This window comes from Siniperca chuatsi, linkage group LG19 (genome assembly GCF_020085105.1).
Source record: "Siniperca chuatsi isolate FFG_IHB_CAS linkage group LG19, ASM2008510v1, whole genome shotgun sequence".
In the NCBI taxonomy this organism is placed as follows: domain Eukaryota; kingdom Metazoa; phylum Chordata; class Actinopteri; order Centrarchiformes; family Sinipercidae; genus Siniperca; species Siniperca chuatsi.
In genome coordinates this window covers 15,192,802-15,207,798 of record NC_058060.1, presented here as the reverse complement: position 1 = coordinate 15,207,798, position 14,997 = coordinate 15,192,802, and the positions used below count along the sequence as shown (strand labels likewise).

Genomic DNA, 14,997 nt, shown 5'->3' with positions numbered 1-14,997 from the left:
TCCTGGTAATCACTTGATACTGTTGCATATTGTATTTGAATGTGGTCCAGAAGTTTCTCCATAGAGTCAGTGTGTGTTGATGCTCTGTGGCAGTTTGCTTTGCTGAGAGAGACACGCTGATTCCTGAGCTTCTGTATGAGTCAGTCCCACCCTTCCATCTCGCAAGTAGGCCTCAGCCCTCACGCCTCATATCAGCCTGACTTTGATGGACACATGCTCCCTCTGAGCATGGCAGGACGGTCTTTTGAGGAAACTCAACAAAAACGGCAACAGTGATTGGGTCCACACACACACACACACACACACACCCCCCCAATTCCCCAAAATCACAGACATGCACTTATTTAATCAAACACATACATACATACATACATACAAGCACCAACCTTTATTTCGCTGGTGGATGTTCTTCATGTGCACGTCTTTCTAGAGCTCAAAGTTTCTTCACCTTTTCTTCAACTTGACGATGCTGAATCATTTGTGGATAATGTCTGACAAAGAAAGCAGAATGGGAGTCAGTTTTCTTGGACAACTATGTGTTGTATGTTAAGTTATTAGAGGCAACAACTGGCCAACTGTTAAGAGACAATGAATGGTCAAAACCAAGCAAGTAGTACTTTACTGTAGGATCATTAAAAAAAAAAACATAACTGATTTTATACATCCACATATCCAAAACTGTTATAATATCATAATTGTAATTTCTTACAAAAATCAATACAATTTCTACTACAATAATGTATAGTTATTCAGTAAGTGTTACCATTAAGTTATCGACAGACTATAAACACTTGACATCACAAGACTGAACATTACTTGGATCAATTGTGTGCTCAGGACAAATGCCAGCACATCACTCACAGTGCTAAACTCTTTATACTCTTTATTCAGCATGGAGGCACACTTGACTGAAGCAAGGTCTACTCCTTTGCCCACAGACAAAGGGAGTCCTGCACTACGTCTATGTCAGTCTGCTCATCCCATTATATCCACTCTGCTGCTCCCAGTCATCAGCTATGACGAGCCTTCACCTGAGTTGACAGGTGACTGTCCTGAGGCAGCACAGCACCCAACAGGGGAGCCTTAACCTGCCAACTATCTGTCAGTCCCCCAAAACCAGCTCTGTCATGTCATCTCCTCCATGCCAATCACAGTGACACATCAAGTTTGTGTCAGGAAACAGTGTTGGAGATTACAATCTAATACAACATTGCCCTGAGCCAATGGGAAGAACCAGGCAATTATTATGAGACAGAGATGATAATGTAAATGTTGGCAGCCCACATGCAAATAATTACAAATAGGATATTTTTTTCCTAAAGCTTTAACTTTTGGTATAATTGCTTGCAATATGAAGGAGGGGTAAGGACTCAAGAGGGCACGGTTCTGAAAAGATGACATTATTTCATTAATAAAGTATCATGTAAGGCTGTCCATTAATCCCCTAAGTGAGAAGGGGAACATGGAGATGGTTGTCAGTCTAATTTTAACAAAAAATTCTCAACACAAGGTCATTAAGTGTGTAATATTAAATATTACACCCCGACATAATTTCTACATGCTTTGGTTAGGGCTTTTATTAGGTCATGAACAGTTTGTTAAACTAAGGCTTCTTACGACCAACAAAAATCTTAAATAACATTTCAATCAAAAAGTCATTAAAGCCTCTGTAATCAATATCCTTATAATAATGAATCAAATGAGTATGTGTGTGAGAAGTGTTGCTCATAGTGCCAAATCCACAGAAGATTAATCACCCGACACTGCAATTCCACTCTATTGAGTGTTTTAGTGTCTTTCAGCTCATTGTTTTGGTTTTCTGGCCCGCAAATTTACTGTTTCTGTTCACTCTCAGGTAACTGGGTTTTTTGAGCTTTTTTGCTGAGAACACTGTACACTACCTGCTCCGCACCAAAGGGAAAATAGACAAAGTTAGTGACTAGCCGATGAACATAGATCTTTTAGTAGCTCAAGAACCAAATATAGCAGTAGGTGGAGACAAAAAATGTAGCTAAAAAGAGAGTGAATATTCTGTCTGCCAAGGAAGATTGTACGATATGATTGAAAGCTCTAGAAATGCTACTAAATAAAAAGACTCTGGACAGAGTCTGAGTTGTATTTATATCCTTCACTGTTTCATTGTGAATGCAGCTTAAAGAAATACAAGTGAATTTCTCTGTTGTCCTTCCCTTCTGATTAGACCGAGATTCATTTGTGCAATGGTAAAGGTTGCTCTGACCTAGCCCTGTAATCGCACATTTTTTAATGTTACGAGGGGGGATGCAGCCTGTGCCATATGGCTAACGATCACAATAATAAATCAATTTCAGGCACCCCCGTCATAATTTAGCCGAGAAATTATGAATTTTTCCATTCAGTTGTTTCCAGTTTCTTGTCGTGGCTTTCCAGGACGTCATTTGAAAAGTGGCAACGAGGCAAGCAGGAAGAGTTTTAACCAACTGCTGGGATTTTACATGGGACTAATCATGAAGCACTGATTGATTGAAGCTCTGTTATCAGTGGACCCCCCCCTCCATATGTAAATGAGTAACCTTTAGGAGGGCTCCGAGTGGCAGCAGTGGCAGATGGGCAGTAACTGTAATGGGGTGGAGGTTGGCTTGAATAAATATCCCATGGTCTGGATGGAACTTACCTAGTCTCTACAGCATCCAACTAGGCTACATGACAGACTCGCCCACAAAAGAAAGACTCCAGGAATCAAAGTCATGGAGAGTAGAGCTGAACCGAGTACTTAATTAATTGATTAGTCAATCAAAAACTTAATCTGTAACCATTTTGATTATTCATTCCAGCTTCTAAAATGTGCCTAATTGCTGGTGTTCTTACTTCTATCATAGTAAACTGAATACCTTTGGGTTTAGAATGGTTGGACAAAAAAAAAAAAAAAAGCTATTCTAATTTGTCAATTGAGGTCTGGGAAATTGTGACAGGGATTTTTCACAATTTTCTAGTCATTTTATAGACAAAATGATTAATCAAGAAAAAACTGCCATATTAAGCAATCATGAAAAAAATTGTTACTTTCAGTCCTAAAGGAGCGATTCTTGCACTCAGTGTTGTACTAAACATGTATATTATACAATCTACTGTATGTGACTGGAAACTAATACAATATTTTAACTTTTGCTAAACAAAACCAAAATTCAAAACATGGCTGCATTGATAATCACAACCCTAAAGTTCCCCTCCAGACACGTTTTAATGTTTGTAAAAATACTCTATGATTAATATTTTGTTTAACATGGTTATCCCACATAAAAAGTAAAACAAAAAACACCCTGAAAAAGGGGCTTGAAGCACATCTACTCTTTCTCCCTCATTGAGAAATTCTGCATCTATGAATGCCCCGCCCACCACCGCTACGTGTTAGGTTGACCGGTACTGGTGAGAGCATGGATGTGGGTGAGAGACATAGATCCATGGTGAGCGAGCAGTGTGCATCAAAATGGCTAGAGTTAGAGGAAACATCGTAGAGATTCAGCCATACATGTTTGAGCCTCAGTCAGACTGAGATGAGGAGTCTATTATGCACCAAAATCAGCGACTAGCAGACATATCAGAATGGTAAGTGTTGTTAGCATCTTTTATTTGTTTGTTAGCTTGTAACTGGCAGTGGCTGACACAGCATTAGTGGTTGTGAAACATACAATAATATCTGCTGCGATGTTACAGTGTTTTCACATTGTTATTATGTAACGTTAGTATATAGTGGAAGGACGCTCCAGGGTCCAGTTAACATCCACATGCACACACCATGTTTGCTGTCAAAACTTTCACTACGCTAACTTAGTCTCTCTGTACTGAGAAGTCCACTCTGCGCTGGAGGTTTCACATTTCTTTGCCGGTGGCATTGAGATAGGCTTTCAAATTTGTGACGTGAAATCTAGCTTACCTGGAGTACATTTGAACCTCAGATTTTAGGAAAGTGTACAGACATCTCCCCTTTCAGTAGACGAATGTGAAAACACCTCTCTAGTGACAAACTGCATGGATACAAGTTAATAAAGTCAAGGTCTGACATTTTAGGGGACTTAAACGTAAGAAAAAGACATCTGAGTGGAGCGCGCACTTTAAGCTACGCCTCAAAGCCAACAGTGACCATTCCAGCCAATTTCCTGTTGCTTTATGTGTGGAATTTGTCTGTGATTATGTATTTAAATTTAATATATTTAGCCAAAGCCAAAGAATTCTGTGAGTCTCTGGATTTGAGCATGCTATTCACTTAAATTCCAAACAGTAATAGTGAAAGGCTGCAGCAGTGAGGCTCTTTAGTCTCTGTAGCCCAACTACAGGGAATGCACAGACAAAGGCATCAGTGGCGTCTAATTGAAATCCTTCCGAGAGAGTGAAGAGGGAGAGGAGGAGAGAGATTGAATGAGAGAGGAAAATCAATACAAACAGACAGAGAAGGTGATGTTGGAATAGAGACTCAAGTAAGGAAAAACTGTAGAAAACCGTTAGGTCACTCTGTTCTTGATCCGGTAAAGTCGCAGGACAGAGAGCAAATGAAAATAGGGCAGTACAGACTCAGGCCCTACTGTGAGGCAGAGGTGGAAACATCCATTTCCACCCGCAGTCTTAAATTAACATGACAGCCAGTAGCTTCTTGCTACCGCAAAAGTGAGTGATTAGTATTATCGTTTAAATTGTAATTTGGCAGTTAATTAAAGTGACCTTGGTTTCTATTGCTGCATCTGTAAACGGGCAACTAGAGTGCCGTTCCGTCTCTCAGCCGTCTGTGGAGGCCGCTGTCACTGGGGCTGTTACAGGATTAAGTCACCCCGGTGACAAAACCAAATTAAGCAGCTGTCACCGCCTACCTGCAGCTCAGAGCTTAAGATGATCAACTTATGACCGGTCGGGGAGCAGAGCTTTTTCTCCCTCTCCCTCCTCCCATTATCATTTTATAATTTATGATTAGTTTTAATGTTTTTGTTCAGAGCGTCATTAAAAGCGAGATGTTAAGAGCAAACTGCATGAAATCATAGGTACCACGTGTTAAATGTTTGATGAAAAGTCTGTGACAACATCTTTAGAATCCAGTGGAATGTGTTTAACAATTAGTTGTGTAGTTCTGAGTGTAGAAAATTGTTCGCTGCATTCTCTGACTAGGATTAAAAGCGTGCAAAATGAATAATTTAACAGAAATGCTAATGTTTGAGATTCCCAGTGTATAACATCCTCCAAAACATTCTAATCCTGAGGGAGAAATCTGATGTGACAGAGGTAAACTGAGATAACATTCATAAGTACCAAAAGGGGATTCTGCTTAGTCAACACCACAATGTTATGATACATTTTTCATACTGTGATGCAGCATATAAAGTAAAAATACACATACACTGGAAATGAATTATACACGTATGCCATCACTCTGAAAAAAACTGCTAACAATGTCTGAATTACTATAATCCTGCATACTAAATTACTTGACTTAAACGACCTATAGCATGTGAATGTTTTATGCTCTCACAACACTAATCATTTATGGTGTGACAACACTGTGATTTAGGCACAAAAACGACTTGGTTAAGTTTAAGGAAACATCACGGTTTAGGTTAGCTTCGTCGTCATGGTTACAATAATAAACATGTGGTTAAGGTTTGGGGGCGATCATGATCAAGGTTTGAAAAAAATAAATAACAACAACAATAATACAAAACGTTGACTCGCAGTTGGAAACGGAAACTCAAACATTTAATATTTGCTTGCAAATATAACCCAAAGACATCAGTAGACACTTCTCTATGACCAGGCAAGACACAGGTCTTCTCTTGCTTGTTTGGTGGCTTTCTGCCTTCAGTCAGGTCTTCTGCAAGTGAAACATATCAACTGGATTAAGGTCAAGTGACTTGACTTTTCTGCTGCAGTCAATTTGTGAAAGCCTGAGCTTTATTGATGTTATTTATTATTATGATATTCACAGTTCCTGTCCACTCGTTTTTGCCTCCTACAAAATGCCATAAAGAAGACAGTAAAGGCTTACGTTATGGCAGAGGTGTAGTTCTGAAATTTGAAGTTACAGAAGATACATGTCTACACAATATACTTTGTCAAATTCAGCGAATAATGCCTCACCATCTGCTAGCTGTCCATTCAGTGTGTGCGTTGAAAACAAATCCAATGTTTGTACACAGCCCTGGATCTGTGAATGGGAAATAAACAAATTGGCTCGGACCGGACCACACAACACTATTCCAACCATGATTTGTGTATCAGATAACGTTAAATTACACATTCATTATTTCTAATAGTTTATCAATTAACAGCAATAGCATTTCCTATCAGATTACTTGATTAATTGATGGAATAATCGGTAGAATACTCGATTAATAAAATAATCGATAGCTGTAGCCCTACCCCTGAAGCCCCATAAGATGTTGGGTGCACAACATATTATTTTGTTTGCACAAGTGTTGAGTGCCTGCTGGCTCACTGTCACACTGGCATAGTTTACTGGGACACGGAGCCGTCCTTAATGTTGTTAATAACACCTTTGCTTTTCCTACTAAACACAAGTCCAAATGTCTGCTGTTAAAAAGGGCCTCAAATCACAGCATAGATCCACCCAACTTCTACCTCAGCACAGGTCTAATCAGCTGAAAAGCTGAAAACATCAGCGTATGTGTGCAGGGCCTTTAAAATAACACTCTCACATCCACACAACAACCAGAACTTCTGTGTCATTCTTTAAATACTTGCTCACTAATCTCCGGTCCTCACAAACACAAATCAGACCTGCTGTCCTCAGTGTACGACACTGTGTTGACAGGCTCTGTCTACAGCATGACAACTCACTAAAAGAACTGACCCCAGACTACCTTCACTATGGATTCATAACCCTAAGAAAATCTAAGTAAACATTAATGTAGCGCACAAACTTAGATTTTCAACACATAGCTGAGGTTTAAACAGGTGGCAGAAGGTGTAAAGAGCAGAGAGGAGTTTGTGTCTGTCAGGCTTCAATGGTGGTGGTGGTGTGGGGGTGGGGGGGCAAGCACTCATGATAAAACCGGCCCATACACTGTGACAGCAGGTAAATTATATGTCAGTAAGGTCTGTATTTCAATCCTTGCATATTTTCAATAGGCACCAATGAAAAGCCTCCCTGCATCCCTGCCTGCAAACAGACTGATTCAGTGCTAACTGTTTTTGATTAAAACGTCAGTAAGGCTGTGGGCTCCTTTCATCTCTTGGGCCCCAAGCTGTCTGTCTCCTCACACACACACACACACACACACACACGAGTGGGGTCCGCCTTGTGACATGGACGACCATTTATCTACTCTGAGGATCGTGTCATGTAATAAGCCCCGTCTCCAGAGAGCATTTAGCCTGATAGGAAAAGCTGATTGGGACAAAAGGCCCCTGAATCTTGTTTTGGCTCCTGCAGTGGCAGGTGACTGCCGAGGTAAACATTTCTCTGGGGACGAAGAGGGAGGCGCGAGGAGAGACAGAGTAAGAGACAGACCATGGAAGCAAATAAGTGTGTGTTTCATCATAAGCATGGCAGCTCCTGCTAAAGTTGTGCTCCACTGTAGAAGAAACAAATTCCCACAAGTACTATTTGTCATCATCATTACCAGAGGATACGCTAGTGGTAACTTCAACTGCCACACTATTGTTCCTGCATACTAGTGCTGGTTCATTGTTTCAGTGTTCCACAAATAAAAACAAACTCATTTTAAAAAAAAAAAAAAAAAAAAAAAAAAAGACAAACTTGCCATGGGGGAACATCATAAGAGGTAGATGGATGTGGCTCTCAAGTGCACGCAAAGAAAAAAAAAAAGACATGAACTGGTGTCATAAACAACAGGGTTTGTAGATTATAACACTTACCCAAAGCAGGCACATGAGGCTGTCTTGTTTGGCTTTGTTTGTTTGAGCCTGAGAAAAACAGAGAGGGGAAGGCAGGATGGTCAGAGCGAGCGGCAGCTGTATCCACAGATGCTCATGTAAAAACATCCTTATTCACATGTTCCCCTCCACTTGTTTGTTTCCTGGTAATTTAGCCCTTCAGCACAAAAAAACAAAAAACAAAACGCTGCTTTGTTTTCATACTAACAAGGCAATTAGCAATCATTACACATTTCTACTCTGGGTTGCCTACAGGTGGAAATTGGTAATGATTTAACCAACTAATAGCTAATTTCTAATTCGTGCATGTGTGCGCGCGTTTGTGTGTTTGAGCGCAAGTGCATCTGTATGTTTGTTTAAAAGAGAGCACGACTCACCTATCACCGCCCTCTGTATAAAATATGTGCACGTACTTAGAAGGGACAAGTGTGTGTGTGTGTGTGGTGGGGGGAGGGGGGGCCGCAGGCGCAAGTACGGTATGGCTAGCAGGCTAACAACAGCAGTCGACAAAGTTGTTAATTATACAGCTTCAAACACTTCACTGTCATAACTTCTGTCACTGTCTTTGCACTCACACCACAAGCAGCATCCCATCTTCTTCTCCTCCACTACTTGTGTCGTTTTACCATTCAGTTCGAAACCTTGGAGGTGCAGGTTCCCACTGTAAATTTGCATTTGGAAGTTTTGATTAATGATAACCTCAATGTTCTGAGTAAGACTGTCACACTTACTTTTGACAACTATGACCTATCCGCTCCTGTCTCAACACAATTGCTGAATTTTAGAAATTCAATCAATCACCTCTTAATAGTTTTAACCACAAACATTCTTCGGCACAATAAAAAGACGAAAAAAAAAGATAGGTCTGGCAATGCAAACAAATATGCTTTGCTTTTTATTATTGATCTTAAACATCGTCTTGAGTAAATGATGCTGCAACTATTAACTAAAATCAACCGTTTCCAAGGAGTGTTTGCCTTTTCTAACTGTGTGGCCTCATTTCATATGCAGGTTCATGTGGCCCTCACTGCAGAGTGGCCCAACAGAGTCCCCAGGGCCAGGCCCTCTGTTCAAGGTCCCCAGGGGCCAACCCCCTACCGTGCTTACCTGCTTCAGTTCATATGAGCAGCTATGGCCGCCATATGTGAAGCTGTAGGAAAGCAGATGCTGTTTTTCCATTTGTGAAATCAAGTTTTTGGAAAGCAGTCAGCATTTTGATGTCCAGAGTCGAGTCAGTCAGTGAGTGTAAAGGGGAGAGGGCAGTCAACAGGCAGCAGGCTCAGTTGTACTGTGTTAAATACTAACACTGCAACGTCTGATCATCACTGTGATGATATGCTGATCTCGCAAAGCGGTGGCATGGCATTATCTTGTGTGTTAATACTTGCATAAGCCATTCAAGTACATACAGTACAAAGCCACACACACACAGTCTTGATGTGGACCTGTCTGCAGCTGAGCAGTTCCTTTGTCAGTCATCTGCTGATGCTGATAGACAATACGGGGGTGAGGATGCGTGTCAGAAACAGAAAAGCCTGAATGAAATGACAGACTCTCTCACCGTCCCTCTCCTCCACCGCGTCCATCTCTCCCTGTCCCCGCACATCTAACCCACAGCAGCCTGGGAGGCCATGACAAGCCTGACACCTGTCAGTCATACACTTACAGACGGGATGGAGAGGACAGCAGCATACACAGCTCCACATGCTACTGCACCATAGCACTGAACTCCCTTTACCACTCATCCACACACACACACACACACACACACACACACACACAGCAGGTATAGTAGTGTTGCTGCATGGTGACACTGCTGATGTGACCCATATAAAACAAATTGTTTTTCATCCATGCTTGTGTAACATCAACAGAGCAGATATTAACAATAATTAAATAAAACCAACACAATTTCATTATTTCTAATAGTTTATCAACAGTCTGAAAGCAATAATCCATAAAGAGACCCAATGTATTATGTTTTGATGTGGGGAATAATAATATTACAATTACAGTCATGCTGACTTGAAGTTTGAAAGGTTAGATTTCACACAGTTATGTGTCAAGGCGCTGAACGACCGCAGCCACCGACTCCCTCCTGGCGACAAATTTCATTAACAAACCTGATGTATACAGCACACACAGCTACAGTTCAAATGGAGGACATAAATTTCAGCCCGTGGGGTACTGCGGTCACATTACAACTAATCAACCGCTCTCCTTTTACCCTTCTGGAAAAATCTTCTTCTGTTCAGATGGGTGGGGGTAGATAAAGGAAAATAGAATGCTTTATTTCTAATCAGCATAAATTACCAGCATCTATCAGGTGAGGCTCAAATTAAAATCCCCGTCTGACAAAGCAATAGGAACTGTATGAGCTCACACATGAATCAGTATGATTTAATCCAATCATATAACACCCCAAAGCCAAAATTTCCACTCAGGATCAACCAAACTGCCCTTCTTCACATTTTCTTCATTAAGTCTTAAAAGAGGACATTTGGTTCTGAGGGTCAACTGGGTTCAAACTTGCCATCACATTTTTTTTCCCTTTTCAGAATAGTGTGACCCACCAAAGAATTTTAACAAGGCAAAAGAAGCCATAAGAGTCAAACATTGCATCATATCATCCCACCCAAACACCTGATCTTGTCTTTATAATGTTTACCTTGTAAAATGATGTACCAATCTTATCTGCTCTAAGAGAAAATCCATCTCATTTTGTCATACAGAATGATATGCCAGGTAATTTCCTACTAGTTACTGCAAACACCAGCTGCATTATACCGCAAAATTCTCCACATATTGTTACAGGCTGACAGGCAACTTGTTCTTACTAGTGTGCAATGTTTCGAGGAGGAACTAAGTGACAAAGTTGCAAAGTTACTTCTTGGAGAAGTAAGCCACCATCTTATCTATTCCATTTGCAGCAGTCCAGTATCAACAGTGCCCCAACTCTGAGGTCCAGCGCATCTTTTTGCTTGCTGATTGCTGAAAATGTGGCCTGGAAGTCAGTAGCCAACAACACAGGTTCACTGCATAAGATGACTATAAGCTCTCTATGACATTTATGTTAACTGTTAAAGCTTGATGCTTTCTCTTAAATTGTTCAAGTCTGCAGTTACATGTCAGGTAATCTGATTTTATCTGTTTTTAGCTATGAAACATAGAGTGTGTGGGTGGGTTTTTTTTTTTTTGTTGATGAAATTAGTTACAATGGGAGTTAGAAAGAGAGACGGGAAGCCGATTGTTGGAAGCTTACCGGAAGTTGGCCTTTGTAAAGGCTAATATTAACATAAGTAGGCTCCATCAGGCTGCGTGTGTCTGAGACATGCTCCTTCATGTTGAAATAGGTCACAGTTTTCCACCAAGGATAGGCAGACGATTAGAGTACAGGCTCCCAAATTCAATCCAAACAGCAGTTCAAAATGTCGTCCAAAAACTGTGCATTAGCACACCTGTGAGTTAATTGACAGGCCCCGCCCACTACCAGCTACTTAAAGTGATAACGACAAAAGAAAATCCAGAGGACTGTGCCTGCCACTCAACCACTTAGTAGCTATTTAAAACTTTATTGTCAAAATTTTATGTTTGTTCTTTGCAAGACCTGTTTGTTCTTTGGCTAGATTAACCTGCAGCAAAAATGAGCTGAGGTTTGCTTTTTGGTAATTTAATTTTATACATTAGTTTAAGAATATGTACCATAAAAGTATAAAAAAAATAGCATTAGCTAAAATAATGATGGCCTTAAAATTAGATTTTGGCACAATGGTCTCCAAAACAGGGTTTCATGATTGGGTGATGAAGTACGACTCACAACAGTATCATATCAGTTAATATTTTGCTTTAGTATTGCATATTCTCAAACAAAGTCAACCAATTTATAAAATGAACACAAACCAAATGCAACACAATAGACCTGGGGCCTCTGGGGATATTAGGCACTACTTTAAACACTATAAGTGTCAAGTTCAGGTGCTTTCTAGGTACATTTATTTGGAAAATCATGGCCCAACCACTACATGATTCAACTTGTATATTTTATGAGACAAATACACACTAACAGTAACATTACATTGTACGTACTAATAACAATAATGAAATGTCTCTGGTCTTACAGTTCATATATTTCTTGGCAAAATAAAACCAATTCAATTTGGGTGAATTTTTAAGTATTATTATTTTAACCTTAAATGGGATGACCGGAGCAGTGATGTCCTTGCAGTACATTTTGCCATTCACTGGTCACAGATTTAAGACTGGAGTCAAAAAGACAGCACACCATGAAACCTAAAAGCCACTTTACTGTTTTCAATTCAACTTATGATACTAATTAGTGTAATTGATCTAATTATTAGTTAAAGTGCACATATTTAACATTTGTAAAAATGTTTAAAAGTGGATGATTAAGAGCACTCCAGGACACCTCTATAAAACATGGGAGGGTAAAGAGAGACTACAATGGAACTTGTCCAATTAATCAAATAAGTGTGGCAATTAACTAAGTGAGTGTTTAAGGGCTGCAGCGGAAGAGAGGACAATTGATTTTCTCTGAAAGTACTTACAGCCTCTCATTTCATTAGAACTAAAGAGTGAAGATGGTCGAGAGTCTGGATCCAGATATACAATCTACAATAAAAGTGCCTGCAGCTGAATTAATAACATAGAGGAACTATGGACATAGAGGAATGTTAAATATGATCAAAAGCATAACTTAAAAAGCATTGGAAATATAAAAACTATTTATTTACAACTTGTGGAAAGACATCAACATAAAAGGGTCTTCTTTTGCAAACGACAATATCCTGGGTTGATTCTGAACCTTGTGGCAGGGAGTTCAAAGACAAGAAACGCATCCAATCAGGACAGCCTTGGAAGCGGCTCTTCCTGCCTAGATTAGTTTTATTGAACAGATGGCGTTTCAATTTTGAACTTTTGCACTGGTGCAAAAAAAAAGCTTGGAGAGTCAGGCTGTTTTTCTCACATCACTGACAGAAGCTGCGCATCAGATGAAGGGGATGTGTGAAATAGCATTCCCAAGCATTTCTGTCTCCATGCTCAGGACACAGACACTCAGATGCAGACACGGTGCGGAGGATGGACCATGCTGCTCCATCAGATGTTAAAACAAAAAAAATATCAAAGGACAGGAATTCAGTATGAGCTCTCCACTAAATGCTATTTAATGGCGATGAGTTGTATTATACACTGTATAATGATGTTGGCTTTTGTGTGGTCGCATGTGTGTGTGTGTGTGTGTGTAATGTGTAATTAAATAAACAAAGAGAGGCGAATCATGGGGGTCCTGTCATATCAAAAATAGAGCACCAGTCGGTTATTTAATGTCTCTCTGCCACCATCCGCTCCTATTGCCCCACATTAGCAGCATCATGTTCTCAATTTTCCCCCAGTAGCATTGCTAGTCCTGGCAGCCAGCTCGCCCACGCCGGCACGAGTCGAGAGGACAACTGGAGAAAGATCACAGTTCAGGCTCAGTCAGACGGAAAATATGGAAATCAGGCGGTGGACGGACGGACCGCTGTGTGTTCCCCCTGTTTCAGCAAGCTGCCACAGTTTGACTGACAAACTGACTTTTTGAGGGGCCTGTGCCCATTCCAGTCAGAGTTTATTGAAGGTGATTTTGATCTCCTCCATGAGGCCACAGCAGTGGTGCTGCCATCTGTCACCTTGATTGCATGGCGGCCTCTCTAGGGGGAGCGCCATGGCTCCTGATCGTTTACAGATTGCGCTGCTTTCGCCTCCATAAGGGCCACATGCACAGGGCCAGATGGTGAGCATACACGCTTATTATGAGTCTTTATCTCTGTGCAGGAAGGAGTGGAACCATTAGGCCTCCCTCAGGATCTCCACTCCTCTCTGCAGCCATGCTGTTCCTCCACAAATACAGTCCTCTTCTTCAGCTGTCACTGGCCTACTACAACACACACATACACACATACATAGCACACAGGACCACTTGTCAAAAAAACAAACACAGATCTACTCAGGGCATGTGATGGTTGTGTTAATACATCTAGAGACACACACAGACACACACTAACACCTGTTTCGAATCCTGAATAATGGGAAAATATGGCATGTGGCAAAATGTTAGGTGGAGATAGGTGACATTCGTTGTCTTGGTAACACACTGTCATGAATAGACATTGTGATTTGATGTGTGATATCTAGGATTATTGACATATTCTGTTAATGTCACACCTTTACATCATATGTTGACAGTATCCTGCAGGATCATGGCAAAGGCTGTGTGAGACCACATGGGCCAACTGATCAACAATAATAAGTGCTTCTAAAGAGGCAACAGTGTGTGTGCCTGGAAATTGCCATAATAAAATAATCAGAGCACTACACTGTGCAACAGAGTCTGTGTGCACAAATGTCCATTCATGCATGAGTCTGATTCAAACAGATCCAGCCTGGTATGAAACATTGGCAGGAGGCTGTTGTCCCTATCCCTGACATATGTACTGCATGACCAGGAGGGTGAAGAGTATGTTCAGGATTAAAAACTGACATGTGTAACGTCACCACACATTTGTCATGCTCCTTTAGAATCCTAAAGTTCATTCACTTTAATGCCGCTCACTGTTTGGTAAACTGTGTGATTTTATAGGGAGGCGAAATGGAATTCTTAATTATTCAGGTATTTACGGTGTAATGCCTTAATGAGCATTTACCAAGCTCTTCATGAGAGGTAATATCCCACTTGATCAAAGATTAACAAAGAGCATTTCAGTGCACGCTTTAATGCAAAAGGCTTAACTGCTTGAAGCATGGCTTCATTTCTCCCAATTACATCTAATCTAATGTTTGGATTCCCTCAGCAAAGATGCACTATTCAAGCGCATAGCTGACCTAATGAGTGAAGAAACACTCCTTTGCATAAATAATGTCTCAGAATCTTCATTGTAGCGTATCCATTGAAAAAAAATTAACACAGTTCCTCTGTGGGAGTACTAGAAGCCCACTAAATCACTGTTTGTTTGTCAAAAGAGTGGGTTGATATCAGTAGAACATACAGCATGCACTCTATTGTCCTTTGCTGCCCCTGATTTTCTGTCCTGGGGCAATACAGCAATGTGCTGCACTTTTAGG

At 40.6% G+C, this 14,997-nt stretch overlaps 1 protein-coding gene across 9 annotated transcripts in view; it reads right to left on the bottom strand.

The window, feature by feature from the left end:
* The window catches only part of LOC122866258, a 111,695-nt gene extending 100,310 nt beyond the window's left edge, over nt 1-11,385 (bottom strand). For 3 of the 9 annotated variants that reach the window (XR_006375658.1, XR_006375662.1, XM_044175659.1), the window contains exons 1-4: nt 11,141-11,385; nt 7,861-7,908; nt 6,100-6,166; nt 387-491 (exon numbers count right to left, since the gene is read on the bottom strand). Coding sequence is in view for 2 of the 9 variants with exons in the window: in XM_044175659.1 (XP_044031594.1) it covers nt 387-414 (28 nt within the window). In the remaining 7 variants the exon portion in view is untranslated. Of the gene's footprint in view, nt 1-386; nt 492-5,184; nt 5,834-6,099; nt 6,167-7,860; nt 7,909-11,140 lie in introns of those variants that run through there. The other 6 variants (XR_006375661.1, XR_006375660.1, XR_006375659.1 and 3 more) reach the window with 5 other exon arrangements.
* Between the last annotated feature and the right edge of the window lie 3,612 nt (nt 11,386-14,997).